At 42.0% G+C, this 20,041-nt stretch overlaps 1 protein-coding gene across 2 annotated transcripts in view; it reads right to left on the bottom strand.

The window, feature by feature from the left end:
- LOC135505215 (myocardin-like) overlaps window positions 1-16,341 on the bottom strand; it is a 60,396-nt gene extending 44,055 nt beyond the window's left edge. For both annotated transcript variants that reach the window (XM_064924390.1, XM_064924391.1), the window contains exons 1-2: window positions 16,029-16,341; window positions 4,459-4,524 (exon numbers count right to left, since the gene is read on the bottom strand). In XM_064924390.1, the coding sequence (XP_064780462.1) occupies window positions 4,459-4,524; window positions 16,029-16,083 (121 nt within the window). In that variant the 5' untranslated portion in view covers window positions 16,084-16,341. The remainder of the gene's footprint in view (window positions 1-4,458; window positions 4,525-16,028) is intronic.
- Window positions 16,342-20,041: the final 3,700 nt, after the last annotated feature.

The raw sequence follows: 20,041 nt of genomic DNA, 5'->3' as shown, positions 1-20,041 counted from the left end.
CAACCATCACTCCTGTGTTCCAATGACACGTTGTGTTAGCTAATCCAAGTTTATAATTTTAAAAAGGCTAATTGATCATTAGAAAACCCTTTTGCAATTATGTTAGTACAGCTGAAAACAGTTGTGCTGATTAAAGAAGTAATACAACTGGCCTTTAGACTAGCTGAGTATCTGGAGCATCAGGATTTGTGGGTTTGATTACAGGCTCAAAATGACCAGAAAAAAAAAATCTGAAACTCATCAGTCTATTCTTGTTTTAAGAAATGAAGGCTATTCCATGCAAGGAATTGCCAAGAAACTGAAGATCTCGTACAACGCTGTGTACTACTCCCTTCACAGAACAGCGCAAACTGGCTCTAACCACAATAGAAAGAGTGTGAGGCCCCGGTGCACAACTGAGCAAGCGGACAAGTACATTAGAGTGTCTAGTTTGAGATATGGACCGGGTAGTCTACAGAATGTAATATAATCAAATAAGGGCCCTTTTGCAATCATCGATGGCACTAGATTGATGCCAGCTGATGTCTCGTTAAACCATTAATATGAACTAAATTCACCAGCACAGCTAATATCAATTGCAACCATGATTGGTCTCCTCATTACCTCTCCCTAAAAGATGATGTCGGTGTTACCCTTAGTCCTGCTTGCAAAAGTCTTTGAAGATATGTTCGCCCTCTGGTTGGTATTGTCACAGGAACAATGTAGTTATTTTTGAACAAACTAAGGACAATTTATCAATTTGACAAGCATTCAATATAATAATAATGGCGCAATGTTATGGGCTCCGAACCAATTGTGCTGTTTTGAGTATTTTGTGTGTTTTTTCACAATGTTTGTATCTTATTTGTACTTATTGTTTCTGCCACCGTCTCTTATGACTGAAAAGAGCTTCTGGATATCAGAACAGCGATTACTCACCTCGAACTGGACAAATGAAGATGCAGATACAGGGGACGCAGATCTGAGTGCCTTGAGAGAATTAATCGGCAAGTGGGTAACCCGCCTCTAACATCCGTCCTATTGGCCAACGTGCAATCAATGGAAAATAAACTGGATGAGCCCTGTTCAAGACTATCCTACCAATTGGACATAAAAAAATTAATGTCTTATGTTTCACCGAGTCGTGGCTGAACAACGACATTGATAATATACAGTTGGTTGGTTTTTCCGTGCATCTGCAAGACAGAAAAGCTGCAAGATAAGGGATGGTGGTCTGTGTCTATTTGTCAACAACAGCTGGTGCTCGAAATCAAATATTAAGGAAGTCTCAAGGTTTTGCTCGCCAGAGGTAGAGTATCTCATGATAAGCTGTAGACCACACTATTTATCAAGAGAGTTTTCGTCTATTTACCACCACAAACCGATGCTGGCACTAAGACAGCACTCAACGAGCTGTATAGGGCCATGAGCAAACAAGAAAATGCTCATCCAGAGGCGGCACTCCTAATTGCCGGGAACTTCAATGCACGGAAACTTAAATCCGTTTACCTCATTTCTACCAGTATGTTACATGTGCAACAAGAGACAAATATGCGTAGAAAGCTTTCCCTTCCCCTCAATTTGACAAATCTGACCACAATTCTATCCTCCTGATTCCTGCTTACAAGCAAAAACTAAAGCAGGAAGTACCAGTGACTCGCTCAATATGGAAGTGGTCAGATGACGCAGATGCTAAGCTAAGGACTGTTTTGCTAGCACAGACTGGAATATGTTCCGGGACTCATCCGATGGCATTGAGGTGTATACCACATCAGTCACCGGCTTCACCAATAGGTGCATTGATGACGTTGTCCCCACAGTGATTGTACGTACATTCCCCAACCAGAAGCCATGGATTACTGGCAACATCCACACTGAGCTAACGGGTAGAGCTGCTGCTTTCAATTAGTGGGACTCTAACCCGGACACTTATAAGAAATCCCGCTATGCCCTCAGACGAACCATCAAACAGGCAAAGCGTAAATACAATACTAAGATTGAATCCTCCTACACTGGCTCCGACGTTCGGCTTGCAACTATTACGGACAACAATGGGAAGCCTTAATATTACCGTACAGAATGGCAAATAACAGAGTTCATTGTCTCTCTGTCACACTGTCAGAGGTTTGGCTTTGACTCTCCAGTCCTCTGATGGATAATATAGTGTGTGTAACCAGTGGTAAGTGTGCGGAGGAACAGAAACCAGAGGCCCGGCATGGCCTATCAGTTTCTGGGAGTCTCCCGGAGATAAAGCAAGCAGCATGGGCAAACGTGATTGGTTGACAGGGCAGATACTCTTTTAGCAATGTTTTTCGATTGGACGTTTATCTGGTGATAGTAGGCGAGAGGTCGGCGGTACACATGAAAAGGGTTTTGGCATCTATTAACTTTCTCTCCACACACACACACACACACACACACACACACACACACACACACACACACACACACACACACACACACACACACACACACACACACACACACCTATCCCTCTGGATTGCATTCCCCCTGCACACACCATTGTTTATAAATACCCAGGCAAGTGCACTCACACAGAATACAGCTCTGGCCTCTATAGTGGAGATGCCCTTGTTTCTCTAACAGATGTTAGCCAGTTTGTAATATACTTATAGGAGCATTAAATGCAGACGAAATATGTCAATTTCATGACTCCAGTTTATATTATGAGGTTAGAGGTATAGATCATAGATCCGCTTGTATCATATCATGGGTTAGAGGTATAGATCATAGATCCACTTGTATCATATCATGGGGTTAGAGGTATAGATCATAGATCTGCTTGTATCATATTATGAGGTTAGAGGTATAGATCATAGATCCGCTTGTATCATATTATGGTGTTAGAGGTATAGATCATAGATCCGCTTGTATCATATCATGGGGTTAGAGGTATAGATCACCTTTAACAGTGTTATGGGGACGAGGGGTGTCTGGTTACACAGTGTTAAGGACTAGGTTGTGTTATCATGAGGTAAGAGCGGCTCGAAAAAGTGAGGACAGGTAGGGTGACGTGTTTCAGAGCCGTTGTCCGAAGTTGCAAGTTCAATTAAACTCACTCTCTCTCTCTCTTGTAACGCAGTACATGGTGTCCCTCTCTCTCTCTCTCTAGTAATGCAGTACATGGTGTCCTACTCTCTCTCTCTCTCTCTAGTAACGCAGTACATGGTGTCCCACTCTCTCTCTCTCTGGTAACGTAGTACATGGTGTCCCTCTTTAGTAATGCAGTACATGGTGTCCCTCTCTTTCTCTCTCTGGTAACGTGGTACATGGTGTCCCTCTTTCTCTCTCTAGTAATGCAGTACATGGTGTCCTACTCTCTCTCTCTAGTAACGCAGTACATGGTGTCCCACTCTCTCTCTCTCTCTCTCTGGTAACGTAGTACATGGTGTCCCTCTTTAGTAATGCAGTACATGGTGCCCCACTCTCTCTGTCTAGTAACGCAGTACATTGTGTCCCTCTCTCTCTCTCTCTCTGGTAACGCAGTACATGGTGTCCCATTCCCTCTCTCTGGTAACGCAGTACATGGTGTCCCACTCTCTCTCTCTCTCTGGTAACGTAGTACATGGTGTCCCTCTTTAGTAATGCAGTACATGGTGCCCCACTCTCTCTGTCTAGTAACGCAGTACATTGTGTCCCACTCTCTCTCTCTCTGGTAACGCAGTACATGGTGTCCCATTCCCTCTCTCTGGTAACGCAGTACATGGTGTTCCACTCTCTCCCTCTAGTAACACAGTACATGGTGTCCCCTCTCTCTCTCTCTAGTAATGCAGTACATGGTGTCCCACTCTCTCTCTCTCTCTCTAGTAATGCAGTACATGGTGTCCCATTCCCTCTCTCTGGTAACGCAGTACATGGTGTTCCACTCTCTCCCTCTAGTAACACAGTACATGGTGTCTCTCTCTCTCTAGTAATGCAGTACATGGTGTCCCACTCTCTCTCTCTCCCTCTAGTAACACAGTACATGGTGTCCCTCTCTCTCTCTCTCTCGTAATGCAGTACATGGTGTCCCTCTCTCTCTCTCTCTCTAGTAACACAGTACATGGTGTCCCTCTCTCTCTCTAGTAACACAGTACATGGTGTCCCTCTCTCTCTCTAGTAACAAAGTACATGGTGTCCCTCTCTCTCCCTAGTAACACAGTACATGGTGTCCCTCTCTCTCTCTCTAGTAATGCAGTACATGGTGTCCCATTCCCTCTCTCTGGTAACGCAGTACATGGTGTTCCACTCTCTCTCTCTAGTAACACAGTACATGGTGTCCCTCTCTCTCCCTAGTAACACAGTACATGGTGTCCCTCTCTCTCCCTAGTAACACAGTACATGGTGTCCCTCTCTCTCTCCCTAGTAATGCAGTACATGGTGTCACACACGCCTATGAGACACACTTGTCACGTTGGTGGCTGAGAGGTGTGTATCTGTGTGCACACTTGCACGTGTATGTAAAATAGTGTTACTCACGAGGCATGATGCCCTGGTCTGCAAGCTGCTTTCCAGTCCTCCTCTGCTGGAGTCTGAACTGCAAAACTACAGGGGGGAGATGGAGGAGGGAGACAGAGAGATGAGGGAGGGAGGGAGTTTAGACAGAGAGAGGAGGGAGGGTAGGAAAGGGTGGGGGAAGCAGATACAGAGGGGTTGAGAAACTATTCTAATTTCAGCAGAGAAAGTATTGCTATGGTTGTGTGCCGGTGAGAGAATGGGGTTTGACAAATCATGAACCAAAATCATTGCATGAAAGTTCTCAAAGTTCTGATGCTACATTACCATCCTGAAAAATGCAGCAGCATGCCACCATGAATCCCACCTCTGTCTTGCCTCTGAAGCTAAGCAGGGTTGGTCCTGGTCGGTCCCTGGATGGGAGACCAGATGCTGCTGAAATTGGTGCAGGAGGACCAGTAGGATGCACTCTTTCCTCTGGTCTAAAAAAATAATATCCCAATGACCCAGGGTAGTGATTGGGGACATTGCCCTGTGTAGGGTACCGTCTTTCAGATGGGACGTTAAACGGCTGTCGACTCTCTGTGGTCACTAAAGATCCCATGGCACTTATTGTACAGGTGTTAACCCTGGTGTCCTGGCTAAATCCCCAATCTGGCCCTCAAGGCTACCAAATCATCCCCAGCTTCCAATTGGCTCATTCATCCCCTTCCTCTCCCCTGTAACTATTTCCCAGGTCATTGCTGTAAATGTGGTAAAATAAGGGTTAAACAAAGAAAAACACAAGCCTCATGCCAATCTCTGTGTGCATAGAATAGTCGCAGAGACACACAAAGTAAAAAATTATGCTGTGGGCTGACAAATATTTCTGTGAACAGGATGTAGGGAATGATAAACACAGCTCCCTCCTGGCCTTTAAACAGATCTGCTAGGCAGTGTGTGGTCTGTCTGTGTTCTGACACACACACACTGGCCCTCGTCTGCCATTCCTCCCTTAGCTTCTATCCAAAGTCCCTTGTGTGTGTGTGGAGTCTGGTGTGTGTGTGGGGGTCGTAGACGCCAGTTAACCCCATGTCAGTGTGCACGTGTGTGTTCTGTGCTCCCCTTCAGAAGAGGTCTCACAACGGGACCCTCCAGCTGAGATGATCAGCCAGGTCACCCGTGATTCAAGTCAGTATTCAACGTCAATCCATGTAGGGAGATGATGTGGAAACCTTCAAGTCGTTTGTGGTTTTGCTAGGGCATTGTGGACAGGGATGGCGGATGGGCATAAGCCTTTGCCTCTGATTCCAAAGGTAGCAAGTTTCGAATCCAGTTTTAAGGGTATTCCCAAACCTTGACCCTTACCTTAACCATTCAGAGTTAATGCCTAACGTTAAGAATTCAGAGATGACGCCAAAACTAAAGCTTAAAACACTTTGAAATCTGATGTTTGTAGCAACGTGGATAAACGTCTAACTATGACGTGAGCCTGGTTGAGAACTGGTTGAGTGTGACGTGATGATTATCTCTGTTTCTCTCGTCACTCTGGGATGGCTCAGAGTTTATAGTGGACAGTTGAATGGACAGAGCTGCTATGTAGTTTCACGGCTCTGTTTCACCAATACGCCACGGGAGCATGTTTGAACAATGTCACACTGTCAACACTGGACACATACCGAGCGATGCTTGAGGTGTGTGTGTGTGTGTGTGTCGGCTTTATCTCTCCGTCCTCTCATCTACCTCCGTTACATAGTTACATCATTCTCTAAACATCTGCTTGAGATTTACAGTTTGGCAGCAGCACAGCCATTCGCTCTGACTAGATGCTGGGACAAAACATGTCACAGTGCAAACTATTTTTCATTATACGAACCTTTCAAAACACTTTTGAATATCTCTCTCTTTCTGTCAATGGATCAAAACCCTACCCCACTGGACCCTAGCCAGGTTGAAATTCAATATTATTAATACCTCATGAATCTATAAATATAAAATCTCATAACACAGTCATAACGACCTTTTGTCAAATCAGCTGCCATGCTCCTGTAGAGGTCAAAGGGTTTAGTTCCTCTAAAGAGGAGTTCCTGTGATTGGACATCCTCACCTACAGACTCATACATTCCCCACGGTGTGTGTTAATGTGTTAATGTTTATTTATTAAAAAGGACCTGTTCAGTAATGTTTCATATCCTGCCGTAGTCAACGTTTATTCACCATGTCGTCTGCTACAGTCAAGTGTGTTAATTGAATCTGTGTGAAAAAAATGTGTTGAGTCAGGATTGGCTAATGAGATAATTGTAGCCTCTCCCACCAATTTGAGTTGATTGAATGTGTATGTGTTTGTGGGAAAGAGGCAGCGTAAGTAGCTGGAAGGTAGTGGAGAGAAGAGCATGTGCAACAGATTTTATGCTCTTTCCTTTTGATTCTTGTTTTATCCTTTCAGTATGATCTTAACCGTTGGTGTATTTGTAATAATAATAATAATAATATATCCCATTTAGCAGACGCTTTTGTCCAAAGCGACTTACAAGTCGGCTGGGGCCACTACTTTTACTTAACGACGTGGCGCTGCAAGCGCCATGCTCTACCGACTGAGCCACACAGGACCCCATTTGTCTATTTATTCAAATAAATTATCCATTTTGGAGTAAAACTGTTCCTGACTTCAAGAAACATTTTCATGTGCACGAGATAATGGCCAACTTTGTCACAGTTGCCTAAACAAGACTACGATCTCTAACATCCCACTAACTTGAGATGTTTCTCCCTCTCTCTTTCAGATAAACACACCATCAACAGACTGTTTCATTTATGTCACTTGGGCACATCCTCATCAGATCCATCCTCGATGATTATTGCTGCTTGTCAGTGTGTAACAGTTGGCTCTGAACCCTGCTTTAATATCACCTGGCCCTCTACAGTCACACAGAGATGGTATTGAAAAAACACCAACGCTACATTACTGTTAACACACAATTCAGGGTGAGAGAAAATACACCTTTAATTATGAAAGCTTGGTATTCCATACAACAAAAACAGGTGGAAGCTACTGGAAGCTTAAATCAGGGTTTATAACAAGGTTATGTTTACAACATAACCTGGCATTTATATGCCATGAAACTCTCCAGAGGCAGCAGAGGACAAATGTGACCCATTTCAGGAAACTAGGCATATGTTGCGGGTCATTGCTTCACAGGAGAGCCGTTTGAAAGTAAACTTAGAATAAAAAATTGAGGCAGAAATGTCTTCTGGAACATGTGAACGTTCATGTGCCTTACTAACAGTGTATGCCATCTGTAAATACAAATAAAAAAAAAAACAGCAACCTTCCCGCCATGATCATGGCCATGATTGGCTGAGATAATGAGTGAGCGAGACATGCCGAGAGAGGAGTTCGGGTTGGTCTGCCATATAGCAAGTTTCTGTCTTTTTGAGCTGGCCAGTATGTCCTGTCTAACGTAGAAGAACTGCACAAGTCCTGCTCTCAACTTTCTGGAGGATCGAGTTTTGAAATCAGTGGAATTAGAGTATGATAGCTAAGGAGATGGAGAAAACTTCTTCAAACTAAGGGCAACCATGGCATCTGTGACAGGGAGAGGCATCCATCCATGCTAGCTACATTTCAGATATTACACGTTTCTAATTTTGACAGAAAGTCAATTTCATTTCAAGTTAAAGTGTACTGTTAGCTAGCTAGCTAATGTCAGCTAATTGGCTAGCTAGCTAACGTTACGTGTATGAACTTATTATTCGTATCTCGGAGCCATTGGCCTGGCTAGTTATAGCCTAATGTTAGGTAGTTGGCTAGCTAGCTAACGTTACGTGTATGAACTTATTATTCGTATCTCAGAGCCATTGGCCTGGCTAGTTATAGCCTAATGTTAGGTAGTTGGCTAGCTAGCTAACGTTACATGTATGAACTTATTATTCGTATCTCGGAGCCATTGGCCTGGCTAGTTATAGCCTAATGTTAGGTAGTTGGCTAGCTAGCTAACGTTACGTGTATGAACTTATTATTCGTATCTCAGAGCCATTGGCCTGGCTAGTTATAGCCTAATGTTAGGTAGTTGGCTAGCTAGCTAACGTTACATGTATGAACTTATTATTCGTATCTCGGAGCCATTGGCCTGGCTAGTTATAGCCTAATGTTAGGTAGTTGGCTAGCTAGCTAACGTTACGTGTATGAACTTATTATTCGTATCTCAGAGCCATTGGCCTGGCTAGTTATAGCCTAATGTTAGGTCGTTGGCTAGCTAGCTAACGTTACGTGTATGATCTTATTATTCGTATCTCGGAGCCATTGGCCTGGCTAGTTATAGCCTAATGTTAGGTAGTTGGCTAGCTAGCTAACGTTACGTGTATGAACTTATTATTCGTATCTCAGAGCCATTGGCCTGGCTAGTTATAGCCTAATGTTAGGTAGTTGGCTAGCTAGCTAACGTTACGTGTATGAACTTATTATTCGTATCTCAGAGCCATTGGCCTGGCTAGTTATAGCCTAATGTTAGGTAGTTGGCTAGCTAGCTAACGTTACATGTATGAACTTATTATTCGTATCTCGGAGCCATTGGCCTGGCTAGTTATAGCCTAATGTTAGGTAGTTGGCTAGCTAGCTAACCTTACGTGTATGAACTTATTATTCGTATCTCAGAGCCATTGGCCTGGCTAGTTATAGCCTAATGTTAGGTCGTTGGCTAGCTAGCTAACGTTACGTGTATGATCTTATTATTCGTATCTCGGAGCCATTGGCCTGGCTAGTTATAGCCTAATGTTAGGTAGTTGGCTAGCTAGCTAACGTTACGTGTATGAACTTATTATTCGTATCTCAGAGCCATTGGCCTGGCTAGTTATAGCCTAATGTTAGGTAGTTGGCTAGCTAGCTAACGTTACATGTATGAACGTATTATTCGTATCTCGGAGCCATTGGCCTGGCTAGTTATAGCCTAATGTTAGCTAGTTGGCTAGCTAGCTAACGTTACATGTATGATCTTATTATTCGTATCTCAGAGCCATTGGCCTGGCTAGTTATAGCCTAATGTCAGCTAGTTGGCTAGCTAGCTAACGTTACATGTATGATCTTATTATTCGTATCTCGGAGCCATTGGCCTGGCTAGTTATAGCCTACTGTTAGCTAGTTGGCTAGCTAGCTAACGTTACGTGTATGAACTTATTATTCGTATCTCAGAGCCATTGGCCTGGCTAGTTATAGCCTAATGTTAGGTAGTTGGCTAGCTAGCTAACGTTACATGTATGAACTTATTATTCGTATCTCGGAGCCATTGGCCTGGCTAGTTATAGCCTAATGTTAGGTAGTTGGCTAGCTAGCTAACGTTACATGTATGAACTTATTATTCGTATCTCGGAGCCATTGGCCTGGCTAGTTATAGCCTAATGTTAGCTAGCCAACATTGAACCTGGTTGGTTCGCTACTTGCAGATTCATGCAGGGTAGTTCATTGTTTACTTGATTAGTCATTCAGTCTTTGCACCTGTTTCATCCATAGGCTAAATTGTAGCAACCTCATGATGGGTATAGGGAAAATTGGAGTATCATATAGTAGCCTAAACCTATCAATGTTACATTGAACTGGCAGAATGGAATATGAATGACAGTCATCCAATATGATGTAATAGAAATAAGGCCATGTTCATAAATTGTTTTATTGTCATCCCTTCTTGAACGGCATCAACCGCCACTACCCTTGATATAGTGTTGACATAATATCTACTGAACAAAAATATAAGATTATACAGAGTTACAGTTCACCCGGTTGGACATCCTGCCTAATTCTCTAAAATGAAGTTGAAGGTGGCTTATGGTAGAGAAATTAACATTAAATTCTCAGGCAACGTCTATGGTGGGCATTCCTGCAATCAGCATGCCAGTTGCACACTCCCTCAAAACTTGAGACATCTGTGGCACTGTATTGTGTGGCAAAATTGTACATTTTAGAATGGCCTTTTATTGTCCCCAGCACAAGGTGCACATGTGTAATCATCATGCTGTTTAATCAGCTTCTTGATATGCCACACCTGTCAGGTGGATGGCTAATCTTGGCAAAGGAGAAATGTTCACTAACAAGGATGGAAACAAATTGGTGCACAACATTTGAGAGAAATTTGCTTTTTGTGTGTATGGAACATTTCTGGGATCTTTTATTTCAGCTCATGAAACATGGGATCAACACTTTACACATTGTGTTTATATGTTTCTTCAGTGTACAACTTCAACTTCTCTGACAGTTATGTAATACTAGAGAGAAGGAAACCACACAAACACGTCTCCTGGGACCACTCTGAGACCCTCATCTCTCGCTGTTAAAATACCAGTAGTGGTTCCCATAGCTTACTGTTGTTGGTGTGAGCATGGAGCTGGCAATAGCAGAGTTGTGGGTTTGATTCCTGCATAGGCCACTGAATAAACACGTTAACTGCGTGAATGTATTGTCCTCACGACATCAAGCTATCCATTTCCATTGACTGGCCATCGTACTTTAACTTCATACAAATGACATACAGTATATGAAAGGTTTGAGGAAACATTGCAAAACACCCACGTCAGCAACAGTAATAACCCCAGCCAGGCTCAGAGTGATGTGACTCCGTCTCTCTCTGTGACCCAGCATGTTACACTGAACAGTCTCAGAGTGATGTGACTCTGTCTCTCTCTGTGACCCAGCATGTTACACTGAACAGTCTCAGAGTGATGTGACTCTGTCTCTCTCTGTGACCCAGCATGTTACACTGAACAGTCTCCCGATATCTGCATGGCATTAATAACTGGCCTATAAGCATAATGTGTGTGTCAGAGCAAACACCCCTGTGAAAGTCTCTCCCCCTGGTCATACACTACAATGACTCCAGCCCTTCTCTCCCTCCCTCCAGAGGTCATTTCCCACTGCGTGGGCGTTGGTTTAAACAACACGGAGGGAAAGCGCAATTTAGCCTGTGATTGCTGGTAAGCAATTACCGTACCGAGCACAGAGATTGCACTGAAGAGCGAGAGAGAAAACAAGTTGGTAAGAGCATTTTAAGTATTGATGTTCCTTACTCTTTGTTTTCAGTGAAATGAATCACTTGATAAAATGCTGCTTGACTGTAAACTGTGTGTATCAAACAAATAACCTGTGACTGAGCAGGACAGGGAGAAAGACCCAAGCATTGGACTGGCTGTAGCTCTGGCTAATATTAACGCCCCCTTCAGAGAGAGAGAGAGGGGGGGGGGGGAGACTTGGCACTACTTTATCCCTGACCTCAACCCAGAGTCTCTTAGAGCGTTCACAGTCAGTCCACTGACACCCCTAACAGATCACAGCAAAATCACACTACTTGAACAGAGCTATGCTCAATCATGAGGAATCAAGGCCAAAAGAACTGAATAATATTGAGAAATGCTATAGATTGAAGGAAAGTAGCATGAAAATCTAACAAATAACAATTAGGCAACAACACATTTCAATCCCTTCTTGATAATTTCCTGGACAAAAGGTTTCACTGTAATAGTGAAGGTGTAAACCTGTCAGTAGAAACCCTAAACAGTATATTTGACCTCTCAGGTTCCCTATCAAATAAAACAATTGAAGCAGACAACCTAAGAAAATTAAACAACCCCAAAAGGCCTGTGGGGTTGATGGTATCCTAAATTAAATTATAAAATATACAGACCACAAATTCCAATTGGCTATACTTAAACTCTTTAACATCATCCTCAGCTCTGGCATCTTCCCCAATATTTGGAACCAAGGACTGATCACCAAAGTGGAGACAAATTTGACCCCAATAACTTCCGTGGGATATCTGTCAACAGCAACCTTGGGAAAACTCCTCTGCATATTCATTAACCAAGCAAATGCCAAATTGGCTTTATACCAAATTAACGTACGACAGACCACGTATTCACCCTGCACACCCTAATTGACAAACAAACAAACTAAAAACAAATGCAGTCTTCTCATGCTTTGTTGATTTAAAAAAAGCTGGATTCAATTTGGCATGAGGGTCTGCTATACAAATTGATGCAAAGTGATGTTGGGGGAAAAACATTCGACATTATAAAACCCAATAAGTGTGTGGTTAAAATTGACAAAAAAACATTTATTTCCACAGGGCCTGGAGATGAGACGGGGATGCAGCTTAAGCCCCACCCTCTTCAACATATATACATCAACTATTGGCGAGGGCACTCAAACAGTCTGCAGCACCCACCCTACTAGAATCTGAAGTCAAATGTCTACTGTTTGCTGATGATCTGGTGCTTCTGTCCACAACAATGGAGGGCCTAGAGTAGCACCTAGATCTTCTGCCAGACCTGGGCACAGACAGAAAATCTCAGTAAGGCAAAAAATAATGGTGTTCTGAAAAAGGTCCAGTTGCCAGGACCACGAATATAAATTCCATCTAGACACCGTTGCCCTAGACCTAAAAAAAAAAAAACGATACATACCTTGGCCTAAACATGAAGCCACACAGGTAACTTCCACAAAGCAGTGAACTATCTAAGAGGCAAGAGTATTTTATGCCTTCAAAATAAAATTCAACATACCAATTAGGATCTGGTTAAAAATACTTGAATCAGTTATGGAACCCATTGCCCTTTTTGGTTGTGAGCTCGGTGGGTCTGCTCATCAACGAAGAATTCACAAAATGGGACAAACACCAAATTGAGACTGCATGCAGAATTCTGCAAAAATATCCTCGGTGTACAACGTAGAACACCAAATAATGCATGCAGAGCAGAATTAGGCCGATACCCACTAATGATCCAAATCCAGAAAAGAGAGTTTCAATTCTACAACCACCTAAAGGAAGTGATTCCCAAACCTTCCATAACAAAGCCATCACCTACAGAGAGATGAACCTGAAGAGTCCCCTAAGCAAGCTGGTCATGGGGCTCTGATCACAAACACACCCCACAGATCCCCAGGACAGCAAAACAATTAAACCCAACCAAATCATGACAAAACAAAAAAACAATTACTTCACATTGGAAAGAATTAACAAAAAAAGAGAGAAAACTAGAATGCTATTTGGCCCTAAACAGAGAGTGCACAGTGGCAGAATACCTGACCACTGTGACTGACCCAAAATTAAGAACATCTTTGACTATGTACAGTGAGCATTGCTACTGAGAAGGCTACCGAAGGCAGACCTGGCTCTCAAGACAAGACAGGCTATGTGCTCACTGCCCACAAAAAAGGTGGAAACTGAGCTGAACTTACTAACCTCCTAACAAATGTATGACCATATTAGAGAGACATATTTCCCTCAGATTACACAGACCCACAAATAATTTGAAAAAAAAATAATCTTATTTTGATAAACTCCCATATCTACTGGGTGAAATAACACAGTGTGCCATCACAGAAGCAAGATGTGTGACCTGTTGCTACAAGAAAAGGGCAACCAGTGAAGAACAAACAACATTGTAAATACAGCCCATACTGATGTACATTTATTTTCCCTTTTGTACTTTAATATGATTACAACAGTGTATATAGACATATTTTGATATTTGAAATGTTTTTAGCACCTATAGCATCCATAGCACCTATAGCATCCATAGCATATATTAAATACATAGCATCCATAGCATCTATTAAATACATAGCATCCATAGTACCTATAGCATCCATAGCATCTATTAAATACATAGCATCCATAGTACCTATAGCATCCATAGTACCTATAGCATCCATAGTAGCTATAGCATCCATAGTAGCTATAGCATCCATAGCACCTATAGCATCCATAGCACCTATAGCATCCATAGCACCTATAGCATCCATAGCATATATTAAATACATAGCATCCATAGCATCTATTAAATACATAGCATCCATAGTACCTATAGCATCCATAGCATCTATTAAATACATAGCATCCATAGTACCTATAGCATCCATAGCATCTATTAAATACATAGCATCCATAGCATCTATAGCATCCATAGCATCCATAGTACCTATAGCATCCATAGTACCTATAGCATCCATAGCATCTATTAAATACATAGCATCCATAGTACCTATAGCATCCAGAGTACTTATAGCATCCATAGCATCTATTAAATACATAGCATCCATAGTACCTATAGCATCCATAGCATCCATAGTACCTATAGCATCCATAGCATCTATTAAATACATAGCATTCATAGTACCTATAGCATCCATAGTACCTATAGCATCCATAGTACCTATAGCATCCATAGCATCCATAGTACCTATAGCATCCATAGTACCTATAGCATCCATAGCATCTATTAAATACATAGCATCCACAGCATCTATAGCATCCATAGCATCTTCACCCCGCTAGCATCCAAACGGCGAGGTTAGTAGAGGTGCATCAAAGCTGGGACTGAGAGACTGAACAACTCAAGGCCATCAGACTGTTAAATAGGCATCACTAGCTGGCCTCCGACCAGTACCCTGCCCTGAAATTTAGTCACTGTTACTAGCTGGCTACCACCCGGTACTCAACCCTGCACCTTAGAGGCTGCTGCCCTATGTACTGTACACAGACGTGGAACACTGGTCACTTTAATGTTTACATACTGTTTTACCCATTTCATATGTATATACTGTATTCCAGTCAAGGCCTATTCTATTTAATTATTGCTGTACATATACTATTCTTCAGATATACTACATAGTCTATACATATCCATATACTGTCCATATTGTCTATACATCCCATCACATATATACACTGAGTAAACAAAACATTAGGAACACCTTCCTAATATGGAGTTGCACCTCTCCCTTCTGCCCTCAGAACAGCCTCAGTTTGTCAGGACATGGACTCTACGTTCCAAAGGGATTCTGGCCATTGTGGACTCCAACGCTTCCCACAGTTGTGTCAAGTTGGCTGGATGTCCTTTGGGTGGTGGACCATTCTGTTGCAGTTCTTGACAAACCGGTGCGCCTGGCACCTACTACCATACTCCGTTCAAAGGCACTTCAATGTTTTGTCTTTCCCATTCACCCTCTGAATGGCACGCATACACAATTCATGTCTCAATTGTCTCAATGTTTAAAAATCCTTCTTTAACCTGTCTCCTTCCCTTCATCTACACTGATTGAAGTGGATTTAACAAGTGACATCAACAAGGGATCATAGCTTTCACCTGGATTCACCTGGTCAGTCTGTCAAGGAAAGAGCAGGTGTTCTTAATGTTTTGTATACATTTATACTCCGGACTCCGACTTTGCTCATCCTAAATTCACTATATATCTTAATTAAATTATTTAACTTTTTAGATGTGTGTATTGTTAAATATTACTGCACAGTTGGAGCTAGGAACACAAGCATTTCGCTACGCCTGCAATAACATCTGCTAAATATGTGTTTGTGATTAATAACATTTGATTTGATAAGCAATATACAAAAAGCATGTACCTGTACTACTGTTCACTGTAAGTTAAATACAAGTACTGACGGTCGATGGACAAATGGCATTGAAAAAAAAAACATTTAATCAATGCAAGTGCAAACATTGTATCATCAGGAGAGGATGTTTATATAGTTCATATCAACAAAGTGCCAGTCCAAGGGGTGGAACAAATGCTTCTGATAGGTGAGTGGACATGAACACACACGATAGGATCTTACCTGATCTAAACTTGTTTCGTATCAGTATGGAGCGTTCAGAGCCCAGTAAAGTCATGATGCTGACTGTATGGTTCCAGTGTACAGGAGAGAAAAAGAAAACAGACGCACACACTTTCACTTTAATGTCCCTGGCCCTTCCTGGGACCGGAGACCGAGACCAGAGCTGTCCAAACGCGCGTCATTAACAACAGTTAACAGCTACTACAAGAAAAGACACACAACAAAAAAAAGAAAAAAAAGTGGTGTCTCTCTTCACTCCTCTCTCTCTCCCTTGGGTAGCTGTGGGAGTCCGATAGTGAGGTAGACCGTCAGGCTTTGGTCTCATGTAGCTCTGAGTCTCCACTCCAGAGAGAGTGGAGTGATATACCTCTGCTGGGAGGAGCTAACCACTGAGGGTTCCTATAGCCCCTCCCAAGGTTCCACGAGCCCCTCCTTTAGTGGGTAATTATGCCCTCGGCGGGGAGGGGCTAGGAGCTAAAGTTTCTGGTAGCTCCTCCTTCCAGGGAGAAGAGGACCGCTCGTTGGGGACTCCCTCTGACCTTCTGGATATGTTACTGCTCTGACTACGACCATGTCCTAATACCCATAATTGTGTCATAAATAGTAGGCCGTTTGAGTATGCAAAAAAATTCAATGTAATAGTGTGTGAGTATACTTTAAATGGCCGAATGTCATACTCATTTAGGCTTTGACAACAGCTGGTCAATTACATATCGGGATATTTTCCAAAATCAACAAATAGCAGGAAACGCAATCGCGTAATTTTTTAATAGTATGTGATTAAAAAAAAAAAACAAGTATGGTTTAAATGCCAGGATGTTATACTTGGATGCCATCTACCGTAGTGCCCATCGTTTTGTTACAGGTGATAGTTTTGATCACTCCACCCTGTATCAAAAGTTTTGCTGGCCTTCGCTAAAGACCAGTAGATCTCTATATTACTTCCTTTTTGTTCACAAGGCCCTAGTTTATAAGTTGCCAAACCCATTCCCAGTATTGGTTCATTCTTGAGGTTCCTAGAGTCTCCACCAAGGTAAATCTGCTTTTAGTTTGAAGTTCTGGTGCAGTTTGAGCAAATTTAAGTATTGAATGGGGACGTATTTGTGGAGGAATGTATCTGTTTTTCTGGATGATATGGGATGTTTTATTTGTGCTTCCCATGACTGTGTTTTTGATTTTCAATATGTACAGTTGAAGTCGGAAGTTTACATACACTTAGGTTGGAGTCATTAAAACTAATTTTTCAACCACTCACAAATTTCTTGTTAACAATCTATAGCTTTGGCAAGTCGGTTAGGTCATCTACTTTGTGCATGACACAAGTAATTTTTCCAACAAATGTTTACAGACAGATTATTTCACTTATAATTCACTGTATCACAATTCCAGTGGGACAGAAGTTTACATACACTAAGTTGACTGTGCCTTTAAACAGCTTGGAAAATTCCCCAAAAATTATGTCATGGCTTTAGAAGCTTCTGATAAGCTAATTGACATCATTTGTGTCAATTGGAGGTGTACCTGTGGATGTATTTCAAGTCCTACCTTCAAACTCAAGTGCCTCTTTGCTTGACATCATGGGAAAATAAAAATAAATCAGCCAAGACCTCAGAAAAGAAAAATTGTAGACTTCAACAAGTCTGGTTCATCCTTGGGAGCAATTTCAAAATGCCAGACGGTACCACATTCATCTGTACACACAATAGTACCTAAGTGTAAACACCATGGGATCACGCAGCCGTCATACCACTCAGGAAGGAGACGTGATCTGTCTCCTAGAGATTAACTTACTTTGGTGTGAAAAGTGCAAATCAATCCCAGAACAACAGCAAAGGACCTTGTGAAGATGCTGGAGGAAACAGGTACAAAAGTATCTATATCCACAGTAAAATGAGTCCTATATTGACATAACCTGAAAGGCCGCTCAGCAAGGAAGAAGCCACTGCTCCAAAACCACCATAAAAAAAGCCAGACTACGGTTTGCAACTGCACATGGGGACAAAGATCGTACTTTTTGGAGAAATGTCCTCTGGTCTGATGAAACAAAAATAGAACTGTTTGGCCATAATGACCATCGTTATGTTTGGAGGAAAAATGGGGAGGTTTGCAAGTCAAAGAACACCATCCAAACCGTGAAGCACAGGGTTGGCAACATGATGTTGTGGGGGTGCTTTGCTGCAGGAGGGACTGGTGTGCTTCACAAAATAGATGGCGTCATGAGGAGGTAAGATTATGTGGATATATTGAAGCAACATCTCAAGACATCAGTCAGGAAGTTAAAGCTTGGTTGTAAATGGGTCTTCCAAATGGACAAGGACCCCAATGACCCCAAACATACTTCTAAAGATGTGGCAAAGTGGCTTAAGGACAACAAAGTCAAGGTATTGGAGTGGCATCACAAAGCCCTGAACTCAATCCTATAGAACATTTGTGGGCAGAACTGAAAAAAACGTGTGCGAGCAAGAAGGCCCTAAAAGCTGAAATAAATCATTCACTCTACTATTCATCTGACATTTCACATTCTTAAAATAAAGTGTTGAGCCGAGCTGACCTAAAACAGGGGATTTTTACTAAGAATAAATGTCAGGAATTGTGAAAAACTGAGTTTAAATGTATTTGGCTAAGGTGTATGTAAACTTCCGACTTCAACTGTATGTTTGGGTATAATTTGTATATTTATGTTGCATATACAGGGCACATTTGTAAAAGAGACCTAGCTCTCAATATGTAAAAAAATATATATTAATATATATTAATATATTTTACCTTTATTTTACTAGGCAAGTCAGTTAAGAACAAATTCTTATTTTCAATGATGGCCTAGGAACAGTGGGTTAACTGCCTGTTCAGGGGCAGAACGACAGATTTTGTACCTTGTCAGCTCGGGGATTTGAACTTGCATCCTTTCGGTTACTTGTCCAATGCTCTAACCACTAGGCTACACTGCCACCCCTTAATAAAGGTTCAATAATAAAACAAATAAATAAAAGACTATTTTTGACTCTTCAGCTAGTAAAATGTACACACTTTTCCCACAATCCATTAGAAGAGGTGGGCTGCACCAACTTCAAACATCTGCTATCTGAGCAGCTAACCGATCGCTGCAGCTGTACATAGTCTATCGGTAAATAGCCCACCCAATTTACCTACCTCATCCCCATACTGTTTTTATTTATTTACTTTTCTGCTCTTTTGCACACCAATATCTCTACCTGTACATGACCATCTGATTATTTATCACTCCAGTGTTAATCTGCTAAATTGTAATTATTCGCCTACCTCCTCATGCCTTTTGCACACAATGTATATAGACTCTTTTTTTCTACAGTGTTATCGACTTGTTTATTGTTTACTCCATGTGTAACTCTGTGTTGTCTGTTCACACTGCTATGCTTTATCTTGGCCAGGTCGCAGTTGCAAATGAGAACTTGTTCTCAACTAGCCTACCTGGTTAAATAAAGGTGAAATAAAATAAAAATAAAATAGGCCAAACAACAAGACCCAGCTACTTAGCTGGGAAGATCCCGAAGAGCGAAGCTTCTACGATGGTGTTCAGATATAGGCTATCATCACTGAACTCACAGCTCCTCAAGGCCTGCTTCAATTCAGGTCAAATAAACCCAAGTTCATTCAACTCACAGCTCCTCAAGGCCTGCTTCAATTTAGGTCAAATAAACCCAAGTTCACTCAACTCACAGCTCCTCAAGGCCTGCTTCAATTCAGGTCAAATAAACCCAAGTTCACTCAATTACACTCCCAGAGGCTTTGCTTCGATCAATTACACTCCCAGAGGCTTTGCTTCAATCAATTACACTCCCAGAGGCTTTGCTTCGATCAATTACACTCCCAGAGGCTTTGCTTCGATCAATTACACTCCCAGAGGCTTTGCTTCGATCAATTACACTCCCAGAGGCTTTGCTTCGATCAATTACACTCCCAGAGGCTTTGCTTCGATCAATTACACTCCCAGAGGCTTTGCTTCGATCAATTACACTCCCAGAGGCTTTGCTTCG

The sequence above is a fragment of the Oncorhynchus masou genome, chromosome 18 (assembly GCF_036934945.1).
Source record: "Oncorhynchus masou masou isolate Uvic2021 chromosome 18, UVic_Omas_1.1, whole genome shotgun sequence".
NCBI lineage: Eukaryota > Metazoa > Chordata > Actinopteri > Salmoniformes > Salmonidae > Oncorhynchus > Oncorhynchus masou.
The sequence above is the reverse complement of the archived record's forward strand: the minus strand, read 5'-3'. Positions and strand labels throughout refer to the sequence as shown.